Source organism: Coenobita brevimanus, chromosome 70, assembly GCF_032717465.1.
Source record: "Coenobita brevimanus isolate Jiangsu-jjx chromosome 70, ASM3271746v2, whole genome shotgun sequence".
Classification (NCBI taxonomy): domain Eukaryota; kingdom Metazoa; phylum Arthropoda; class Malacostraca; order Decapoda; family Coenobitidae; genus Coenobita; species Coenobita brevimanus.
In genome coordinates, this window is record NC_137023.1 from 40,896,869 (window position 1) to 40,921,432 (window position 24,564).

The following is a 24,564-nucleotide window of genomic DNA, read 5'->3' on the forward strand; positions in this document are numbered from 1 at the left end:
ATATATATATATATATATTGCCAGGCACCTTAATCTCGTAACGGGTGGCTACAAACAAGCCATTTCCATGTTGCCCTGTCCCCTGTCATATCACTGCCCTGCTCCCAGCTCACACCCCCTCTCATATACCTCTCCACTTCATCCCTCCATCTCATCCTTGGCTTCCACCTCCCTCTCTCCCCCTCCACCTCACTCACATACACTCTCATAATCAGTCTCTCACTGTCCATCCTCTCCACATGGCCAAACCACCTCGATGTGTTTCTCCTAACGCTTCCTATCACATCCAGAGCCACCACAATACTCCTTCACTTCCTTACTTGTCAGTCTGTCTCTCCATATGACTCCACATACTCCTCTCAAATAACTCATTTCCAATGCTCTCACTCTTGACTTCTGTGTCCCCCTAACAAGGTCCAAGCTTCACCACCATACGTTAGAGATGGTATCATAGTACTGACATGTAGCAACTTTTTCAGTTCCATGCATATATATATATATAGATAGATAGATAAATAGATAGATATATATATATACTGTATCTCCTGTATACAGATTGACAGATATGCATGCAAAAGAAATTTTAGTACAGTTTATGTGCATTATAACCCATATAAACAAATTATGGTGCCTGGTGGTTTAGTGGGTTATTAAGGTGCTCCAATTGGATTGAGCTGGTGCAGGTTTATGCCCAAGAGCTGGTTAGGGTTTATTGCTCACTTAATGCCACTCAGGGATGAGTGAGGCTGGTCACTCTAATCTTAAATGTCAGGACCAACTTGCCTGGCCCTGGGTTACTATGTTTCTCATGGGGCAACACAAGATTGGATGATGTATGTATGTATATATGTATGGATATTTTAAGTTATTTCATTCATCTACCATATGACACTTTTACTCTGCAAGGATGGCATTAAAGGCCACACTACACATACACAAGTAAAACAAAGTCTGTTGGTACAGCTTCCACATAAAGACACCTGGTAATATCATACAGTAACTCAAGTATTAATCTCAATCATCATACACAGCCTACCTATTGAAACAATAAATACCAAATAGTCAAAGTGCTGCATTTATGTGATTCTTTAGAATTCAAACTCAGAATCTGTGTGCTGGAGAAGCGGTAAGGTTATAAGATTATTAAACACTCTTTCTAACTTGGCATTCATGTTCTTAATTTTGTTAGCTTAACTTAGATCTTCAACAGCTTAACATTAAATAAGGACATTACTATGCATATACTGGGACTCCTCAACACAGGTCCAACGGCCTTTACAAACTATATAGATACAAGTAACTTTCTATCCTTGTTCCGAGACTGCTCCCACATCAATAATGATGGGTACATTGAGTGTGACAATCCGAGCCTCTGTTGCTGTAGCGACGGTGTTGGTATAGTCATAACGCATCATCAGTCCCACACGCACTCGCTCTGCCCCAGGATGTGGTGTCACAAGCAGATTAACTCCCACCTTGTTGGCACGACGCCACGCCACCACTCTACATATCACATACAACGTGTATCAGTAAAGGCACTCTTAACTTACCCATGATGCAAAATGCAAAACAGTACTTGTTAAGTGAAGTAACCTCAAATGATACCAGTATTCTTGCTTGTGGATCATTGCTGTGGAGTTATAAGCATGAAAATACTCATTTCTGACCACAAAGCAATGCTACAGTGATCCTAGACAACCCTGAGTGAAAACAGGAGTTAATTCATCAGGAACTTCACAACAAAAACTGCTATAATTCATATTTGGACATGTAATTTTGGTTATACAGCACTCCACTAATGACCTCACATACTGATTCTCTTTGACTTACTCAGGATTTTCAGTCATGAAAAACTCCTGAAAAAATATGGTAAGAGTTTTGTGAATTAACAAACTTACAGAACAGACAAATCCTACTACCACTATGTAAAGCTGCTACTGATGATGATGATCAATTAGGACAGCAACTTATGATTATGATAATGATTACAGTGATGAAAATGAAAATGGTAATGATACCAATGGTACAAAAACTGATTATTCTCCAATGATGATTCAATATTCTACAAAAACCTGTCTACTATTCCTCAAAGCAGAACAAAGGAAAGCAAACAACAGCAGACATGGTGGTCCATCCGTGGCTGTTTGTTAAAGAGAATACTATGACTATGTAGTAATGACCCAGTATACAATCATGTGGTATTCAATTGATCACAATAATGATCACTGAAAATTTATACCCAGTTTCAGGTTAATGATTGTGAAGATTGCTTGCAGTAAACTCTTAGTTGTCCAGCATAATAGAGCCAAAGGCCTGCTGGATACTGTCAAAATGCCAGATTATGCAAAAGTCACCCCTATGTGCCCTTAACCCCCAACCCTATGACACTTATCCACTGTCTAACCCCTACAAAATGCTTTAAAATGTCAAAATGCAGCTAACAGATGTTTCTAATAATAAAATACTGTAATGTACTGTTAAGTACACTGTAATTATATGTACAGAAGCAATTTCATGTTGATGATGGGGATAATATCAAAGTCCCCACAGCCTGGAGAGCCATTTCCTTTCACCCAGTAGTACTGGATAAATACACTCATTGTAAAACCCTCACCAAACACTGTAAATCGTTGAAAAACAACTAAAAGATATTCCTAATACTGAAATACTGTAATGTACAGTGAAGTACACTGAACCCTAATTTTCTGTACAGAAACATATTTCATGTTGATGATGATAGTGATGATGATGGAGGTGATGGTGATGATGATGGTGGTGATGGTGATGATGATGGTGGTGATGATGATGATGATTATGATGATGGTGACGATGTAAAGACATTATTCGAGAATACTTTTTTTTTTTTTTTTAAATAACAGGACAGTGGAAGGAAAAACAAATGAATAAAAAATAAATAAATACAGTAGGCTTGCCCAGTGCGCGAATCGCATTGAGCACGAGTGACCAAAAATCATAACAAAAAACCCTGAATGCGCGAGTTTACCCCACAAAACACGAGGTAGAAGCAAGGAGTGGCTTAAAAACGCGATTTTCCATCAGTACGCGACTCCCTCCGCACACAACGCGCCAATAGTGACCTAGAGGCTCATGGGGAAGGTGCTCAAGAGGATTCTACAATAAGATATTGCCAATAACAGCTTCAATAATAACGTTTTCGGCAATAACAGTAAGTTAGAATAGATACCCAGTTTCTATAATAATGATGTTTATTTCGTGGACACCAAGTTGTTATACTGCCAATACGTCCATAACAAGATGAGGAATGAAACAAACAAGCAAGAAGAGATGAAGGAAATTGCCGAAAATATGAGCAGTAGTGAGGAGGAGAGGGAGGATCCTCCCCTCACCACCTCCCCTGACTCGCCCACCGCCGTCCTCCACTGCCCCACCTGACTCACCAGCTGCCTCCCTCTCCACCTTCATGGCCCCACCTGACTCACCTGCTTCACCTGGCATACCTGCAACCCCCACCATAATGACTGTTGCTGCATTCTGGAAGAAATGTAACATTCAACAGGCCGTAAATTTCTTCGTCAAAGCCTGGAATAATACAACATTGGCAACCGTTAAACAAGCATGGTGCGGCCGGGGTGGTGGCTGGGGCACTGTAAGTGCATTGCCGTGCCTCAGAACTCTTGTTGTTTAAATCCATCAGGCCTGTTGTCTACTGTTGTTAAGGTGACTGCCCATAATTTTGTTATTGCAGCTATATCTGTAGTACAATGTCTGAAAAATTTGACCTTTTTTATGTCTCTAAGGGCCAAAAAATGTCCAGGTATGAGGGGGTACCGCCCATATGTAATTATTCCCATAAGATTATGTATTCCCAGTACGCGAATTCCCAGGGCGCGAGGTCGTGGACCGCCCAATCTCTCGCGCACTGTGCGAGCCTACTGTAATCCATACACCATTCTACAAGTGTCCTACATTCATAAAAATTCTGTAACAGCTGGACTTGAACAGCTATAGGTTGAAGGTTGGGGGGAAACAACTCTCAGGAAGTGAGTTCCAAAGAGATGCAGTTCAGGGGATAAAAGAATTCTGACAGGAAAAAGTTCTGCAATATGGCAGTGTATCATTCTGGCCATGAGAGCTACCAGATGCCCATGCAGCACAGGGGAAGGCATGGAGAAGTGGCACAATGGATGCAACTTCGTCTGAGCATTTGCCATATAAGTGTCTGTACAATAATGCCCAAAATAAACAAATCATCAAAAAACAGAAAAAACATCAATAAAATGAAGCATGCTTCACTTTATTGTTCTGCACAAGGCACACCATACTGTACTTTCATCTATCGAAATTCTACCAGATGACTCCACCACACAGAACAAAACAAAATTGTCATCACATAGTACATGGACAAACTTCACTTGGGAAGAAACAGTTGTCTAAATGACTTTATATTTTGTGTTTACGATTCCTTTGCAGCATGATTATTTTGCTTAGTAAAATAAACACATTTTCATCAACTCTTCTTGTTGAATAACACAATTTAATTGACTCTGCACTTAGAATGTAATGCAGGCTCATTTGTATATCGGAACCATAGTGGTGAATGAATACAATGGAGAGTGATAGGACATCTACCAACCTGCTGCCATACAATGAAAAATCTGCATTAAAATTCTCCCTCCCCTGCCTTAGCCAATCAAAACTCTTCTACTCCCTACCACTGCATCTCTCCTACCTACTCACCACCAACACCCTGTGAGCTGCAAGGCCCATCAACCACCAACCCTCCCTCCCTTAACACTCCACCACTTTCATAAAACAGTACAGTATAACCCAATCTTTTAGTGTATTTCTTTCTTTAATGCTTTTTTTTTTTTTTTTTCCCCATGGCTGGATGTTTGATGACAAGAACTGTCTCATGCTGGATAATAATGTTCTTTTAGCCAGAAGAAAGAGGCCTTCATGCCGGATGTCAAAGATTTTATGCTCACTGCCGGATAACATTTTACTTCAGCCACTACCTACTCCAGAGAGTGTTTTATGTCAGATAATGCAGTGCTGGATAAGCAGGAGTTTACTGTGCAGGTGGTCTCCTACTTATGAATGTGTTACATTCTGAGAAACTGTTCGTAAGCCAATTTTTTAACACAAAAAAAATGCATTTAATACACCTAACCAACTGAACATCATAGCCTAGCCAAACTAAACTTAAAAGTGCTTAGAAAACTTAGATTAGCCTACAGTTGGGGAAAATCATTAACAAAAAGCCTATTTAATAATAAAGTGCTGAATATCTCATATTATTTATTGAATACTGTACTGAGATCATCAACTGCGAAAGTCCAAGTTTACATGCGGTGGCCATAACAAGCTTGCTGCCTTCATGCTTAGCAGTTATATTTTCATATCAAGAGCCTTCCTCTTCTTTTTCTCACCAGTAGCAGGAGTGACAGATGGGCATTTCACAGACACGATGGATGCACAAAACACAACGTAGTTACAGGGAGGTATCCAAAAAAAATGCTGGCAACGCAGAACACTGTAGAGTAAGTCACTTACAATAGCAAGCATGAGGCAGACTAGGAGGTTCTGGCCCGGGACAATGCCCTGTCAGCAGGTTGAGAATCTCAAACTTACATCTTTACATACACATAACATGTCCTTTCCCTTTCTTTTCTTTTATGTGTCCGACTCTGGGCATAGGCTTCACAGCCTGCTATCAAGGCCCAGCAGTCCTCCTACATACCATACACCTCTACATGTTACCACTTCGGCGCTAACACCCACCGTCCATATTGAATACATGCTAGGGCTGTCTCATACAGGACTGGTGTATTGGTATTAGCGGGGGTATTTTTACGACATGTCGGCGGGTCTTCTGGTAGATCGGTAAAGCCTGATTTAATGAAATTCAAATCCTTAAACTGTTCCCTGCCCCAGCCGGGATTCGAACCTGGGTCCGTAAGGACTGCAGGCCACCTCTCTACCGATTGAGCCACCGCCTCTGTTGGGTATTCGTATAATTTTAATGTACAGTACAGTATAACAACTGGACACTTAACCCGCCGTGTGCCAGACACCTCAGACATAAAATGGTATGCCAGTGCCGGCCAATTTTCGATTGTTTTTTTTTTTAGGCTAAAATTATAGATTTTGATGTGAAAAAAAAAATGAATATGACCACTAAAAGACTCACCAGAGGCTATAAATGCGTTTTCTGGAAGTCCCCGGTCCGCCCCTCAGGTGTGGTTTCCCAGAAGAACTGCAGCGAAGGTGAGAGAAAACCTCATTTTCTATGAAGGTAAACTCAGGTATTCTGGTCAACGTGACTCTGGGAAGGTCTAGGAATGTTTTTTACGCTTTTCAGTTCACATCATACGCATATATATATATTTTTTTCACTGGATTTCATACAGAAAACATCTTTTTTTCCCATATAAATCACTTAGTACTGCAACACATGTCACCTGTCACGTAACTCTCACTGTGCATCCTTCATCTTACATTCACGGTAACTTATGTACAACTTTACTTCACTATGTACTGCACTTACACTTATGGTAAATTATTTACGACATCTATCTATTTATCTATTGCCAGATGCCTCAATCCCGTTTGGGGTGGCCACAAACAAATCGCCTCCACGTCGCCCTGTCCCCCGCCATTTCACTGCCCTGCTCCCAACTCACACCCCCCTCTCTCATATACCTCTCCACCCCATCCCTCCATCTCATCCTTGGCCTCCCCCTCCCTCTTCCCCCCTCCACCTCACTCACATACACTCTCTTCGTCAGTCTCTCACAACATGCCTTCAGTATACACAGACACTGTAAGAGTATTTCTGAGTGTCTCACTGTTAATACATTGTTTTACACTTACGATAACAACATTACTTCACTACATACAGTCCTTACATTTATGAGAAAATATTTACAAAAGTCTTTCACTGTCTTACTCAATAATTTTGAAGAGTGTGGTACTCCTCAAAGCAAGGACAGATGCACAGACCAAGGTTGCATTGTGCACACATATACCTAGAGTCCTTCCGCTGAGTACGTAGCCTTGCGGTGCTATCTGCACACACATGACATCTTCGCTGCAGATTATGACGAGTCTCAGTGGGAGGGATGACTGTGGAGAAGTGGTGACTGGTGAGGTGGATAGGTGTTGCAGCAGTGTGGCGGTGGTGAGAGGCAGTCCTTTCCTCTGAGTATTCCCCCAGTATTTCATGCATCAGCTCACGAATATAGCCCTCAAAGGTCTCCTTTTTGCCGGTTACTTGAGCGTGGAGCAGGTGAGCATTTAGGACTGTGATGTCAAGGAGGTGGAAGAATAGTTTCTTGTACCACTTCATTATAGGCCTAGCACAATCCACGCTGGAAATCATTGCGTCCGACTGATCTACCTGTCGCATATTCACATTATAGGCCAGGGCAGGTTCTGGTTTCCAGACGTGGCGCTGCCCTTCTGTCCTGTAGTCGATGCTGTTGGTGCGGTGTACGAGTGGCCTGCGTACAGACGAGAGGAGGAAGACTTCTCTGTTGTGATACCAGGCTGTTGCAAGGATGTTATTGGCCTTGTAAAATACAACTTGGCTCCTTTGCAGCTTCCTCCCCATCTTCACCATGTGCCTGCGGCTCTTTTTCAGTGCCACACAGATCTGTCTCCTGAAGGTGAAGGAACCTGGCCAGAAAGGGGCTTGTGTACCAGTTGTCCACATACAGGACGTGCCCAAGATGAAAGTATTCATCAATTATCGTCTGCACCACAGCCCCAGACAGTCCCAAGGTTCAATCTTTGACAATGTCCGTCTGAACACCTGTGTACAGGACTATGTCCTGCACATACCCAGTCTTACAGTCGCACATCACGAAGATTTTGAAACCAAACCTGTGCCTTTTGCTGGGGATATATTCCCTGAAGGTAATATTACCTCTCCATAGCACAAGACTCTCGTTTATGACGAGGTCTCTGTAGGAAGAAAAGGAGGTACGAAATTTCTCACATAGGTGATCGAAAACCACACATATCCTCCTCATCCTGTCCGTGTTGTTTGCGTTTGCAGGGAGAAGTCGGTCAAAGAAATCCAGTCGGCTCAGGATGTATTGGAATCGATTCCTCCCCATTACTTTCCCAAAGATAGGTGTTTCCATTAGTGGATCTACAGTCCAGTAGGAGGGGAGCTGGTTCTTTTTCAAAATCCCCATCAAAAGTACCAGGCCTAGGAACACATACATCTCGTTTAGGCTCACGTCCACCTCAAACAACCAGCTATGTGGCGTCTGTGTTGCCCCTGCATGCTCAAAGGCAGCAAAGCCATTAGTTAGGGCAACAATTCTCAATACAAAGTCCACAGTAAAGAAATTTCTGAAGAAATCCAGCCTACTTGAAGTTGGGGTTAGTTCAGGTACAGTACACCCAGCGACATGCTCGTATGTGAACAGGCATATTTCTGGAACAAAGTCACTCCCATCCTCCCACTCCCACGTCAGTTCCTCCTCATCACCATCACCATCTCCCTCATCCACGGGCCGTGGGGAAGTGTGAGGAAGGAGGGAAAAGTCTCACTGGAGGTGCTGGGAAGTGTGGGGGATAGGGGAACAATTTCCCTCGATGTGCTGGGAAATGTAACAAAAGGAGGAACACTTCATGAGATGTGCTGGGTGTGGGGAATTGGGGAACACTTTCTGTGGATGTGCTGGGTGCGGGGAATGGGGGAACACTTTGTCCTGAGGTGATAGGGCGGGATGGGTCATGTGGGTGCGAGGGATAGCACGGGCGAGATGACTCGCACGCATCCCCAGCCAGTGGAGTATTCCCAAATCTCCCTCTCTTCATCCTAACACTTCCAACCCCACATGGGGAAATCCTCGGCTTCCCCAGCCGCCCAGGAATACTAGAAGCCTCACCTTCCTTCTCTGAATCCTCCTCCTCATCACGTAGGGCTAGGCGATGACGTGCTGATGGCTTTATCCCTCAGGTACTAGCATACCCCCATATACCTTGATTTCCTTGGTGTGGGTATTTCCTCCTTACTAGTACTTTCATCTTCTGGTTGCACATAATCCTTATCTTGCACGTCGTCGTCAACATCGCTTTCACCAGTGTAGGGCACCTTCAGGAGCTCCTGAATCTCCTTGTCCGAGAGACCGTGGTGAGACATGACTGTACAGTATGAGTGGTACAAGCAGAGTGAGGCTGTGCGAGGGCGATGACTCAGCGTGTGGGTGTATAGGCCTGAGCACCTGAGGCAAGGTGGTGGAAGAGTTGACGTACATCCTCACCAATTTTTGCACACCTAGTTTGAAAATTGTGCTCTCCATGAATTTTTTAAAAAAATGACATTTTGAAACAGCACTGGCACTGAGCGCGTAGTTGCGTAACGCCATTTTAAAAAGGCACTGGCACGGGGCGGGTTAAAGTTATCAGACAATTAAAGAAATGCTAATGTCTCGTAAGTAACCTAATGTTAAACAATGATGTTAAAGTTATTGTACATTGCCTGATTCACGCTTCAATATTATACTTTTTCCATTAACACCAACCATTTGATGCCCCATTATACACTTATGATAAAAACAATAAACCATCATCACTTTTACAATATATAACTCAAAAACCAGTATACTGAACTTGCTAGGTAAATTGGTATGTAAATAAATGACATGGATTCTTCCTGATGGGGAATTGTCCCTGAACCTATAGGCTTGCCACTTTCAAGCTGGGCAACTGACTTTCATCTCAGGAGTAATTGCCTTCCCCTTCTTCTTCTCATCAGTAGCAGGAGAGACAAATGGGCATTTTGGAGACATTATGGATGCAAAAAACACAACGCAGGTACAGGGGGTTATCCTAAAAAAATGCTAGCAACAAACAACACTGTAAAGCATCGGAGCATCGACCGTTTACACTAACGACTGCTCAGGCAGACTGGGACTTGGCTCGCTGCCGCTGCATTGTACCTCTTATCGCTAGCCCAGGTGAGGATCGAATTCAAATTTCAAGGTACGGTTTCTACATTCGTAAAGTCGAAAAACCATAAGCTGACCGTTTGTAAGTAGGGAGCCACCAGTATATGATTTTTCAATGGTCACATGCAATGATCACGTGTGGACATGCTGCTAGGTTTCCGTCGTTATTGACAAGCGTTACATTCCTGTGATGCCATCAATACACAAAGGTCCATGCCTCGCTTCCATATGTCAAGGTAGGGATCACAATACTATCATGCAGTGACTTCTTAACTTCCATATTCACCTCCCTATTTCTCATCACTGCTTTCAGTGAACCAACAACCTTCCTTCCCTGCTGTACGCTTTCAAGCACTTCATCCCCCAAAGTTCCATCTTTACTCATCACACTACCCAAGTACTGGAATGAACTCACATTCTCCATATCCTCACCATCCATCTTACTGTGCATTCTGTGACTTCATTCCTCTCAAACACCATAACTTTACTCTTGTTGACATTAACTTTCAGATTCCTCTTCCTACACACTGTCCCAAATTCATTCACCAAACCTTGCAACTCTCATTCATCTTCACTCAACAATACTGTATCATCAGGAAACAATAACACCGGAATTTTCCAAATCTCACCCTCATTCATTAGAGCCACCCCCACATCCACTGACCTACCCTGCACCTCCTTTACAACCCCATCCATGTATATATTAAACAGCCATGAAGACATCACACAACCCTGTTTCAGCCCCACATTGAGATCAAAGAACTTACTCAGCTCACCATCCACTCGCACCGTAGCTCTAGCTCCTTCGTACATACTCTTCACAGCACTCAACAATTTCCCCTCCACTCCATATATTCTTAAAACATTCCACATACTTTGCCTATCTACTCTGACATATGCTTTCTCCAAGTCCATGAAGGCAGCATACACTTTCTTTCCCTTCTCTAGATACTTCTCCACTAAACATCTTAGAACAAATATCTGATCAACACACCCTTTTCCCTTCCTAAATCCCCCTTGTTCTTCTCCAACTAGCTCCTCTGTTATATGTCTAACCCTATCAATGAGTATTCTACCATATATTTTACCAGTCACACTAAGAAGGCAAATACCCCAATGGTTACCACATACTTCTCTCTCCCCTTTTCCTTTGTATAAAGGAACGATTATACCTGATTTCCAGTCCTCTGGAACCCTTCCCTCTTCCCAAGCCAATCTACACAACTTCCTTATCCACTCCACAACAATCTCACCCCCATACCTCAGCATTTCACCACACACTTCATCAATTCAACAGGCCTTTCCCATCTTGATCTTCTTCACTGCTTCCACTACTTCTGCCCTACTGATCTCTTCCTCCCTCCTCTCATCTCTTCTTCTCCCAGCCATTCCCCAACCACTTATACTTGCACTGCTCTCACTCTCTACATTCAACAAATCCTGAAAGTGCTCCTTCCATCTCCTCAATTTCTCTCTCGTCTCCACCAACAATCTATTATTCCTATCTTTCACTCCCCTACTATTACCCCTTTCACACTGCCTTACTTTCTTTACCTCCTTCCAAAACAATTTCTTACTCTCCCTCCATTTCACAGTCAGATTCCTCTCAAACTCCTCATCCACTTTCTTCTTACTCTTCTTCACCAATCTCTTCAACTCCCTTCTCCTGCTCACATATACCTGTCTCTTCTCTCTCTCATCTTCTCCCCTACCTCTACTCGCTAGCCATTCTCTATATGCCTTCTTCTTTTGTTCCACAGCTCGTTTCACCTCATCACTCCACCATGCTGTTCCTTGCACACCCCTGTTATACCCAATGTTATATCGGGGTTTTGCCATCGTTCACCAGGTTAGGGTGGTATTTCTACCCCCATCACTATGCTGGGGTGCGCATCTAGGGGTAACATTTCTCGGGGTCTGCCTGCATATACTGTAACTGGTAACCTGCTTGATGCAGTGGCTTCCTATCCCAGGATGGCAAGAGAAAAACCCACCACAGGCTCAAAGCCCAAAGATATGGAGACAAGTACCACAGCCAAGTGCTTCATGGAGCATGCCCCCAACTTTACCTTCCTGAGTGGTAAAAAAAAAAAAAAAAAAAAAAAAAAAATAAAAAACTACTGCTACTACTACCAGCACTACTGACTGTAAAATTTATCTGACGGTACCCCATTCTGTAATAATCTACACACTACATAGAAAATCGTTTTATATTTTGGCCTATATTCAAGTGGCACAGGAGGCTTCAAAGTCTATAGTTATTTACTTTGCATTTTTCCATTTAACATTCTTTTATATGCAATCTATAAACTTTAATACAGACACAGTTTGCATCAACATACAAGAGAATACTGATGAATGATGTACAAAATAAACTGACTGCATATACTAACTGTGGGTCGTCTTTGAAGGTGGAGGCAGCATCGTGGTCATCATATTCTGCAGTGTCATCCCGGGCCGCCAGGACCAGAGTGCCTTGGGGTAGCGCCACATCCCCACTCAGCTCTACATCAGGCTTCTCTCGCGGGATGTCAACAACACGCACCAGGCCTCCAGGGGCCACCAGACTGCCCTCGCTTCCCTCCTCTGAAAAAGTTCAGTTTGTTTACCCTAATTTGGTGGCCATTTTCATCCTCTTACAGCTTATCTCCCATAATTCAATGATAAAATAATACATCCTGTCCACAGTCCTTTAAGACTAGCATCATATGTAAGTATTACTTTCTTGTTACGGTTCAGCATTCAAGAGGGAGAGATGGTAAATTTAGGCTAAGTAAAGGTGAAGAGATTATTATCAACTGTTCAACTCCCAAGTAAATGGAGTTTTCTCCAAGTGTGCATTACCCCCATGGGAAGCAGGTTGGTCACTTACCCTTACATGTATTGAACTCCAGTAACCTAACCTCAGGTTTCTTCACCTTAACCTTTAAATTACAGGTGGGACACTGGTACTCTCATACGTGTATTGCAGGTGGCTCAGGGAGGAGTACATGCACTCCCCAAACTTATGGCAACTAACATATCCCTGTACTTGACATCCTTGCACTTTTCAAATCCCCACAGTTACATGGTTAAAGGGGATAGTAGGGGACTGACAGATACTATTTTTATCTATTTCATTATACTCTTTGTTTCATTGCATTTATTCTCATGATATCACCCTTCCTGTCACTGGAAACAGTTACACAAAATCATTACACAGTACTGTATACTACATCTCTTTACATACCCACTTCCCATCTTGGCAAAACATCAAGATATTACACTACTGTTCTGAAATTTTCTATCAGTATATCACTTCTACAGCTAAGCTGTTACCATCCAGATCCTTCTTTTTTACCTCTAAGTAACATCATTCCTTAATAAAATCATACTGATATTCTTACACAATGAACTACAAAATACACTGATACAAAACATCACTAAACCAACATCTTAACTACTAATACAACATTCCTACTTCATTTTTCATATTACAGTACTCATTGTTTTTATTCAGCTTGTGAGACTTGAACTAGAGGGAACAGATAAAATCTTCACTACCCCTTTTTAATGAGAGGTCTACACTACACTGATTTATATTCAGGCTTAAAGAGGCCTTGTATTAATGGGTTACTGACGGCTATATCTAATCTATTCAGTTCATAATGTTTCTCCAGATGGTGGTGGTGGTAGTGGTGGTAGCTATGATCATGATGATAATGGCAGTAGCTGTGGTTGTGGTGGTGTTGTTGATTGTAGCTGTGATGATGATGGTACAAATGGTAGATGTGGTGATGGTAGCTGTTCAAAAACAGCTCTCATTTGGGCAAATGCTTTGTGGCCCGAAACCGCAAAAGCCCTTACGCAAAAGTGATGCCACGGTTCATAGATGGCACTCGTCACCACCTCTTAACTTCAGTATATACTATACAGTCACTTCTTATTTTATGATGGGGTTACATCAGGTCATACCTTATCGTATACCGATTTTATCGTAACTCGGTACATTGAAACCCATTAGAAAAGGGGGGTTACATCAACTCAACTTCCCAAAGTCACCTAACCATGACTGAACCATAAATGACAACCCACCTTCATTCCTTCCTGTGTTGGTCTAAGTCGTCTCCAATTCATCCCCCCCACCGAGGGTGGGGGACAGTCTGTGCTTACAGGCACTAGTGGTCAGCCTCTGAGTCAGACAGGAACAGGTTAGGGGGAGGGGAATCCGGCCCATACCTGCACCAACCTTTGCACTGGGACCGATACCTGCACCAACCATAGCACTGGGGCCTACACTGGCACTGACCTTCCTTACCACTGGGCACACAAATCCACAGTAATCCCTTAATTCACGCAAACTTTTTTCATGCGATTTCGGTTATCCAAGAATTTTTCGTACAATAATTAAAATATAAAATTATGGTATTCAAATAAATAATTTTAATATATGAGAAATAAATAAAATATAAAAGTGCCTAACCGCTGCCAGCACGCATACGTGTGTGTGTGTGTGTGTGTGTGTGTGTGTGTGTGTGGGGTCGGTCTACCACGCACCACACAGTCAGTTTGAATCCAACAGTTGAACCGTGCGTGACTGGCGAATTGTTATTTGTGGCTTATTTTTCTGCCTTCAAGTGATTGCTTGCCTTGTTTGTCAACATGGGGCCTAAGCGTGGTGTTAGTGAAGCATGTGGTAACACACCAAAGCAGGCTTGTAGAGTGATGTCGCTGACAAAAAAAGTGTTGGACAAACTTAAGGAAGGAATGTCGGCGACAATTTGCCATCAGGACGATTCCCCATCATTTATTTACAGACCAATTTATTTAGCACATCCAGTACACTAGTTTTTTACTTATATGAGTTATAAAATCCCCAGAAAATTAGTTATTAAAGTATTAACTAATCAATAATAAGTAATATTGATAGAATGGAGGGGAATCGTCCAGGATGCGAATTGTCCTGACGGGGAATCGTCCATGTTTTGACGGTGAATTGACTTTACAGTGAATTGTCTTGGAACCGTATGTTTGGGGTGAATGAGTCAACTGTTCGTACAATAAAGAAGGCAGAACGTAGCATACGGGAGGCAGTGATGGCTAGTGCACCAAACTGTACTAAAGTGTCTCCATCTATGCCTATGCTTGTCAGTTTTCAGGAAGTGTTAGGCATTACTGTACTGTAGTACAATGTTTGGCTGAGAGGTGACAATAACATGGGGGCACACATGAACAAGTTGAAAAGACAGGGCTTTGAAGGGGTGGCGGGACCTGAACCATAACAATTCCTGCATGCCGGGGCCGCCATCTTGCCCGAGACAAGCGATGGTCACCTTGCGTGTGCCTGGCGCTTCCCAATGGCAAAATCGTTATAGCAGGAAATTTATCATAAATCGTATCTTGGGGTGGGACTTTTCCATTATCCCTGTAGCAAAATATCGTAAACCGAATCAACGTAAAACGAGAAGTGACTATACAGTACACAATTCAATACTTTCTTCATTATCCACATTGAAGAACTCTTAAAATGACAATACTTTTATATTTTAGTCATACTACTGCCACACAATTACTGTATACTCAGCTTACTGGATGCCTCTTGACATACATACATTATCTAATCCTGTGTTGCCCCATGAGGAGCGTAAGAGCCTGGGGCTAGGAAAGTTGGTCCTGACATTTAAGATGAGAGTGACCAGCCCCACACATCCCTGGGTGGCATTATGTGTGCAATAAACTCCAACCACCCCTAGGATACTAACCTACTCAGGCTCAATCTGATTGGAGCACCTTAATTGCCTACTAAACCACCTGGCGTCATAGAATGGTTATATGGTTACCACCCAGCATTGTAAATGGTTTCCTGGTGTACAGGAAACCATTTGGACTCTCACTCCATGTAGAGCCACCCAAAGACAGAAGGAAGAGGAATGAAAGAAGGAAGGAAAGGCAGAAGAGGAAGGAAGGAAAGAAGGAAGGAAGAGAGGAAAAGGCAGTCATCTGAGAGCAATATTACATCAAGTGAGTGGATGATGAGCGCCCCCACCTACCACTTAAACCTTTCGCGCGCGGATAAGTTAATAAGTTTTGTGGGACATGACGCTCCTGCTTTTCTCCCCACCCACCCCGCCCACTGCGCGCTCCAAATATGTGTATTCTCGGCTTATTTTCACCACCCAAATATATTTATTTTGCCACAAAACCCACATATTCCTTTTCGTCAATGTTTGGTCTACACGATAAGCAAAAAAAGCACTAAAAAAAACATGCTATACGTACGTTAGGACCGTGTGAATAAACAGTCAAGAGCATACATTTCACTTTCCAACATCATAAGTCGAATGTTTACTACTCAATCTCTACATGTTATACCATCATTGGAAAGAGAATTTTATTAGCTTTCAAATGCTGGAGGTCCCAGTTTGATATGAGGTATGGTGTTCGAGTAAAATGCGAAAAAGTAAAGCCAATTTCCAACACAACAGATTTTTTTTTATTCAGGGAGCTCTAGTGAAAAACTTTTCATGCTGCCACTGTCATGTTTTTATTTTATCATCCTATGCAGAATTCAACTGGCTTTCATTTGAGCACACAACGGTGATCCTAGGCCTCATAGTTTTTGAGAAAAATCCAAAAAACTATGGTACACCCATGCCATGTCGTGCCTGTAGGGAAGGTTCCTTCTTTCCTCTAAGCCACTGCACATATTTCACCAATTCTTTGTACACTAGATATGCACACTATATTCACACGATTCACTGTCACTATTATTATAGCCGAATATTCACATTTGATGCAGGGTAGAGGCAGTGTAGCTGATTAGAAACAGTAGGATAATCTTCGTTGGGCCAACAATTGATAACAACCAGGATTGCTTCACAAACACCAAATATCCTATTGCAAACACCAAATCTAATCACAACAGTGCCCAAACAGTATATACAAGCACTACTGGTATAGTGAAATGTGTGTTGCACGGTAGGGACGGGAGTAAGAGTGGAAATTTAAAGGGACAGAGCCACACAGTACCTTCCCCACTCACAGCTCATTTGGTACTCAATAACCTGTCCCCTCTCTTGCTGGTATCAGGACCCACAGTTGCCAACTCATTACTTTTGACAAGGAGCAGGGAAGCTATGACACCTCCAAAAATGACGCCAATCGGCCGAAAACTTTTCCTCTAACGAAAGTTTTTATGCTTTAATGACACCAAAAGCACCAACGAGTATAGTCGCAGCCACACCCACATGACGACAAACGCATCATCATGTACGAGGGGGTTTAAATATTAATTATTTCCATCATGCTCTTACTTGTCTATGGCTTGTTTACACTTTCAGGACTATTTTCACATTAAATAAAATCATTATCAAAAAGTGTTATAGGGTGTAATATGAGGATGCTGTGGAATGTCAACCCCCTCTGCCGGAGTACATCAAACTTATTCTGTTCATGCTACTCCTGAGTCATTTTATTCAATCTGTCCCCTAGTGTGCTTTCTTTCCTACCTTGGCCAAAAATGGCAATTTCTCTATCTTGAATGCTGATCAGTGAATAGAGATCAATACTAGAACATCATGCCTCAATGAAATGGATGCAGAGTTGTACAGTAATCCCTCGATTATCCGACACAATACAGCCAAAGGTATGTCCAGGTAATGGCTCTGTCCGGATAATGGACTTCTCCCGTCCCCCCTTTGTACATAACCTAACTTTGTAAGCCAGTGTAAAAGGCCACTACAGTACATCGCACAACACTTGTTCCTATTGTTTAACACTATTCTATCTGGTCAAGCAGACCTATAAATCACAGCCAAGCAATTACCAAGGTCAAGCAGACCCATCAACCACAGTCAAGCAATCACCACTGGTAAACGGCGCCACCAGGCTATTCCCACCTGGGCGGGCGGAAATGTTCCTGCAACCATAATTTCCACCCGGACGCGTGCATTCTGTCTGGATAATATGGAAAAATGTGTGAATAATGGTTTTGAACAGCTAGATCACAGTGTTCAGGTAATGGACTGTCTGGGTGATGGCCATCTGGATAATAGAAGGATTCCTGTATTATCACCTTTTTCCACCAATGACCCACATGGAACAGGCTACAAAAAGAAAACTACGCTAATTTAAGGTGAAAGAACTATAGAAAACGGGTTGATGAAGGCCCTATCTGAGCCCTCCACTTTGACCAGTCTCTCCTGCACTCAGTAAAACAGCCTGGAGATACAAACAATAAGAACAAAAGAAGCCATCCGACGAGGTTAAGATGGTATATGTTCCACGCAGAAACTAAGCAGCAGGCAGGTATGTAGGACATGCCTAGGAAAAATGGGAGGAATGTGAGATCCCACAAATGTACATGAAGTCTTCATTATACATTAAGTACCCTTCTTGGATGTTCTTTTTTGCTATGGTATTGTCTCTTTCAACCTGGTGACATGTATTACAGCACCGTATTCAGTTTCTGCTTATTATCTCAAAACTGTTGTCCGAATTTGGATGCATATTTCAAACAGGAAGGGTGAGATACAACCTCCATTTACTCATTCACAACAGGTTTCCCCCATAGCTGGATAAAACTCGATAGAGGCGGCATGAATTAAAAACAAGTACTGTAATACATCAGACTGAGGGGTCTAAATCTAGAGTATGATACAAGAGACCTTCATTTTTTCCTTTTCCTTATGCGTACGGGTTACTCTACACCACCTCTTCTGTCTTTGTTTCCTTCATTCTTTCCTCTTCCCTTTGTCTATGGATGACTCTACACTGAGTGACAAGCCTATTATGGTTTCCTGTACACCAGGAAACCATTTACTATGCTGGGTGGTAACCATATAACCAAATTATGGCACCTGGTGGTTTAGTGGGTAACTAAGGCACTCCAACCAGACTGAGCTTGTGCAGGTTTATATCCAAGGGATGGTTGGGGTTTCTTGCTCACATAATGCCACTCAGAGATGAGTAAAGCTGGTCACTCTCATCTTAAATTTCAGCACAAACTGCCTAGCCCTGGGCTCCTATCCTCCCATGGGCCAACACAGAATTAGATGATGATGATGATACATGAGAATTCCCTATTTAAGTTCCACTGATAACTACTGAGCTAATTTTCCAGCGTTCCCTAGTTTACTGCAAACAACCTGAAGAAAATCAACTTAATGGGAGCCAGAATGAAAGAAATGAAAATGTCACTGTACCAAAACAGTTAAGAGGCAGAAACATGTACGATACTCATTTCAACCCACCCTTCTGCTGTGCCTCCATGTATGCCTCTGGGACAAATGGAAGGAGTGCAAGAGTGATGTCATGGGGCGTGGGGTTACAGAGGGATACCTGTACGCTGGTCTCCACCCCCGACTTCAGGACCACACCTCGCACCAGTCGCACTTCAGGTACATGGTAGCTGGCAGCAAAGCAAAACACCAAAGTAAACTGATGTTATTTCACAACAATTATGGTGGTAGGAACATCTGAACACTTTTTAATATATCATTAACAGTAACAATATTATAATTCATCCCTCACATCAGAGGGAAAAACAATAAGTGATTCCCATGTTACTCCATACAAATTATTCAGGCCCATGGCTAGGCTTCAACAGTGCACTACATTTAAGGAAAAAGTGTCAGTCTACTTCCTCTGAAGGCATTACAGTACAAGGTTGAAAAACCCTCAGTTCATCTTTCGAGATCAAACATATGCAAGGCTGTCCCTCCAACTGGGATGTTCTAACTGCTGCATCACCAGGTACCCACATCACAGTAAACCAGCAGTCTGTCATCCCTAACCATGGTTGTATGAAAATTGGACTACTCAAACTAAGTCATGAACAGCCCAAAATCTTAAATTCACCCCTCACTTTAGACATTAGAGGAAAGTGGAATTAACTCTTCAACAGTCAGGATTAATCTCGGCCAAACAAAATTCTCAAATGTTAGCTTCAATAAAACATCAAACTGATTTAGTAGATGCAATGGAGAGAGAGAGAGAGAGGAGAGGAGAGGAGAGGAGAGGAGAGAAAGAGAGAGAGAGAGAACCAAGGTGAAGTTGAAGAACGAGGGGAAAACATTGCATAACATGAAAGGATAAAGTGGAAGAGTACATCAGGGAACATGGTTATGGTTGTGGGAAGGTAAGAAGATATATGGTGATACATGGTTCTGGAGGCATATCTGACATATACAGTATGGCTGAAACTCTACTTGGGCAGTGTATACTACTTACACAAGTTTATATGTTAATCACTCTGATATGGTTTGCTGTGCAAAGTATGGTATTTAAAAAAAAAAAAAAAAAAAGTCATATGGGGGAAGTGGAAGAGAATGAAAGTGTTAAAAACTGGGATTTGTGCAAGGTCTTCATGTGCATACTCAAGTTGAAATACAGAAAGCCCTTATTGTATGTCACTTTTTCTTAATATTTTTTTTCCTATTAAGCATATACTGATTAACATAAGACTACCTATTAAATTTCCACTGTTACTTGTAAATGAATATTAAAGTTCCACTGTCACTCATACATGCCTATTAAAGGTCCAGTTATTTATTAATGCCTCTTCAAGTTCCACTGTTACTTATAAATTCCTATTAAAGTTCTTCTGTTACTTATAAAACTGATATGCCAGTTTGCCCTCAACTACTGAAACAACTGTATGGAAAAAACTTGTGATATTTTGGAGCACATCCCCAACACATAACAAAGACTTACTGTACCAGTACAAGGTAGAGGATCAGACACTTTAATAAGTCCTCAAATAACACCAAATAGTAGTAGAATGGATGTGGAAGATGTGCAGAATGGCCTGGGAGGAAGGAAGAGTTCCGGAGGATTGGAAGTCAGGTATAATTATTCCTTTGTACAAAGGAAAAGGAGAAAAAGAAGTGTGTGGTAATCATAGGGAAATTTGTCTTCTCAGTACAGTATAATGGGAAAATTGTATGGTAGGATATTTATTGACAGATTTAGAGAAATAACAGAGGAATTAGTTGGAGAAGAACAGGGAGGCTTTAGGAAGGGAAGAGGTTGTGTAGATCAGATATTCATTCTTAGGTCTTTAGTGGAAAAGTTTCTAGAGAAGAGAAAGAAGTTGTATGTGGCTTTCATGGATTTGGAGAAAGCATATGACAGGGTGGATAGACAAGGATTGTGGAAAGTGTTAAGAATATATGGAGTAGATGGGAAGTTGTTGAATGCTGTGAAGAGTATGTATGATGGTGCTTTGGCTGCAGTGCGTGTGGATGGTGAACTGAGTGAATTTTTCTCTTTGAAGGTTGGGTTGAAACAGGGATGTGTCATGTCTCCATGGTTGTTCAATCTGGACATGGATGGGGTAATAAAAGAGGTACAAGGTAGGGTAGTGGATGTTGGAGTGGCCCTGATGAGAGGGTAGTGTTTGGAAACTCCCTGTACTGTTGTTTGCAGATGATACTGTGTTGTTGAGTGAAGACGAAGGGGAGCTGCAAGGCTTGGTGGATGAGTTTGAGAGAGTGTGTAAGAAACGGAATCTAAAGGTGAATGTAGGGAAGAGTAAAGTGATGGTCTTTGAGAAAGGTGAAGTCAGTGAATGTACAGTGAGGTTGGATGGTGAGGAATTGGAAAATGTGAGTATGTTTAAGTACTTGGGTAGTGTGATGAGTAAGGATGGAGGTTTGGAGGGTGAAGTGCTTGAAAGGGTACAGCAGGAAAGAAAGGTTGCTGGTTCCTTGAAAGCGGTGATAAGAAACAAAGAAGTGAGCATGGAAGTGAAAAAGTTACTACATGACAGTATTGTGATACCAACTCTAACGTATGGAAGTGAAGCTTGGACGTTGTTGGAAGGGCACAAGTCAAGAGTGAAAGCAGTGGAAATGAGTTATTTAAGAGGAGCCTGTGGAGTCACATGGAGAGACAGGCTGACAAATGAGGATATAAAGGAGCGTTGTGGTGTTGATGTGGATGTGATAGGAAGCGTTAGGAGGAATACACTGAGGTGGTTTGGCCATGTGGAGAGGATGGAGGGTGAAAAACTGACGAAGAGAGTGTATGTGAGTGAGGTGGAGGGTGGGAGAGGGAGGGGAAGGCTGAGGATGAGATGGAGGGATGGGGTGGAGAGATATATGAGAGATGGGGGTGTAAGTTGGGAGCAGGGCAGTGAAATGGCGGGGGACAGGGTGACATGGAGGTGATTTGTTTGTGGCCACCCCGAACGGGATTGAGGCGTCTGACAATAGATAGATTAGATAGATAGATAGAGATATATATGTATGTATATATATATATATATATATATATATATATATATATACATACATATACATATACATATAAATATATATATATATATATATATATATATATATATATATATATATACATATAAATATATATATATATATATATATATATATATATATACATAAATATATATATATATATATATATATATATATATATATATATATATCCAGGGGCAGGATTCCACTGCTACCTGGCGCGTCCCTAGGTGGTGGATAGGGGAAGGCCTTGTAGATATACGAGGTACCATCTTAGACAGCGCAGACCATGGGACCCCTTATAGATATATAGGGCTCCACCTAATATAACGAAAAAGGTGGGGAAAAAAATTACATCTCACCAGAAACTATGTGGCAGGGAGGTGAGATTATTTGCCACAATCCTCCCAACCAAACATGCGTTATATTGCAAATGATTTGACGGGCGTTCCTGTTGGATCATCGTCTACTAAAGGTCCAACCGCACTGCCTCCTGTGCTTACGAGCAGGGTGCCACCGAAAGTGAGTAGGCACTGTGTTGGAAAATTAGACTCTTGGATGTTAAACAAACTGTAATCGATGAAGATCTATGCATACAATGTAAGAAGCCTTGCAGAAGATTACAAACTTGATAACCTGATGACTGAACTGGAAAACATTAGTTGGGATATTGTAGGTTTGAGTGAGATCTGCAGAAAAGAAGAAAAAGTAATTCAGCTCGAAAACAGCAAACACCTATTTTACTACACGGGAAAGGAAAATGAAAGAGTTAGTTGTGTAGGATTTCTAATTAACAGAAATCTTGCAGACAACATTGTTAAATTCAGCAGTGTATCTGACAGAGCACCATTTGTTGTCATTAGACTATGCAAAAAAATATACCATGAAAGTCATACAAGTATATGCACCAACTTCTCAAAGCCCAGATGAAGAAATAGAAACACTCTATGATGACATCTCCCAGATTATGGAAGAAGAAAAGTCAACATATACTATACTCATGGGAGACTTCAATGCAAAAGTTGGGAAGTCAAAAAATGAAGAAGCATGTATGGGAAAATTTGGAGTGGGAGAAAGGAATGAAAGAGGAGAAATGCTGGTATATTTTGCTGAAATGTTTAACATGAGAATAATGAACACATTCTTCCACAAAAGAACAGGAAGAAAGTGGACCTGGAGAAGCCCAAATGGAGAAACAAAGATTGAAATCGACTTCATTATAGCAGATAAGAATAACACAATCACAAAAGTCACAGTTATCAACAAAGTAAATATAGGTAGTGATCATAGAATGGAGGGTTGCGCAGCCAGATTCAATTTCAGAAATGAAAGAAAAAAGATGATTAAAGATAAAAAGATATGTCCAATAACAGTAAATGAAAACAAAGAAGCCTTTTAGTTGGAAACAAGGAACAGATTTCAGGCTCTAAGTAATGCTGAATGTGACATTGATGAGCTGAATGACAGACTAACAAAAGTGCTATGAGAATCAGCAGAGGTAGTAGGAAAACCTAATACAACCAAAGCCAAGAAGTATTCAGAAAAGACACTCGAGCTTATGAAAAAACGAAAGGAAATGAAAATAAGGACAAAGAAAGACGAAAGAGAATGAGCAGAACTAAATAACCTTATCAACAAAAGACAAAGAGAAGAAAAAAGAAAGAGAAACATGGATCAGATCAAAGAAACCATCAAAAATGGAAAAAGTCTGAAACAGGTCTGAAGTAAAATGGCACTAGGAAAGCAACAAATGACATCACAGAAAGAAAAAAACGGTGAAATCATTAAATGCAGAGATAAGATGGTGAAGAGAGTTGAAGAATTTTACAAAGAACTGTATGCATCAAAGACAATAGTATCAATAGCTAACTTTTCAGTTGACACAAGTGAAATACCTGAGATAACACCAGACGAAGTAAATATTTGTCTTAAAAATATGAAAAGAGAGAAGGCTCCGGGAGAAGATGGAATAGTAACAGGTTTACTGTTGGATGCCGGATTAGAAGTACAAAACAGGCTTCCTCACTTATTTACCCACTGTATAAAACAGAAGAAAATTCCTAAAACATGGTGTAATGCAATAGTTATTTTACTCTACAAAAAAGGCGACTCAAAAGAACTTAGTAACTATCGACCCATTAGCTTATTATCAGTCATTTACAATCTCGTCACTAAAGTCCTTACAAACAGAATAACAACAATTTTGGAGGAAAACCAACCTCGTGAACAGGCAGGATTCCGAAGCGGGTATTCGACCATTGATCATCTACATACAATGAACCAGTTAACTGAGAAAACTATAGAATATAATAAACCACTTTGCTTAGGTTTTGTTGATTATGAAAAGGCTTTCGACTCAGTGGAGCACATAGCAATTATAA

The 24,564-nt window shown here is 41.5% G+C and overlaps 1 protein-coding gene across 1 annotated transcript in view; it reads right to left on the reverse strand.

Annotated features, from left to right (window-relative positions):
- Positions 1-232: 232 nt before the first annotated feature.
- The window catches only part of DCTN4-p62 (dynactin subunit 4), a 76,019-nt gene continuing 51,687 nt past the window's right edge, over positions 233-24,564 (reverse strand). The window contains exons 7-9 of the mRNA XM_080277514.1: positions 19,178-19,335; positions 12,341-12,533; positions 233-1,503 (exon numbers count right to left, since the gene is read on the reverse strand). Coding sequence (XP_080133640.1) covers positions 1,305-1,503; positions 12,341-12,533; positions 19,178-19,335 — 550 coding nt within the window. The 3' untranslated portion in view covers positions 233-1,304. The remainder of the gene's footprint in view (positions 1,504-12,340; positions 12,534-19,177; positions 19,336-24,564) is intronic.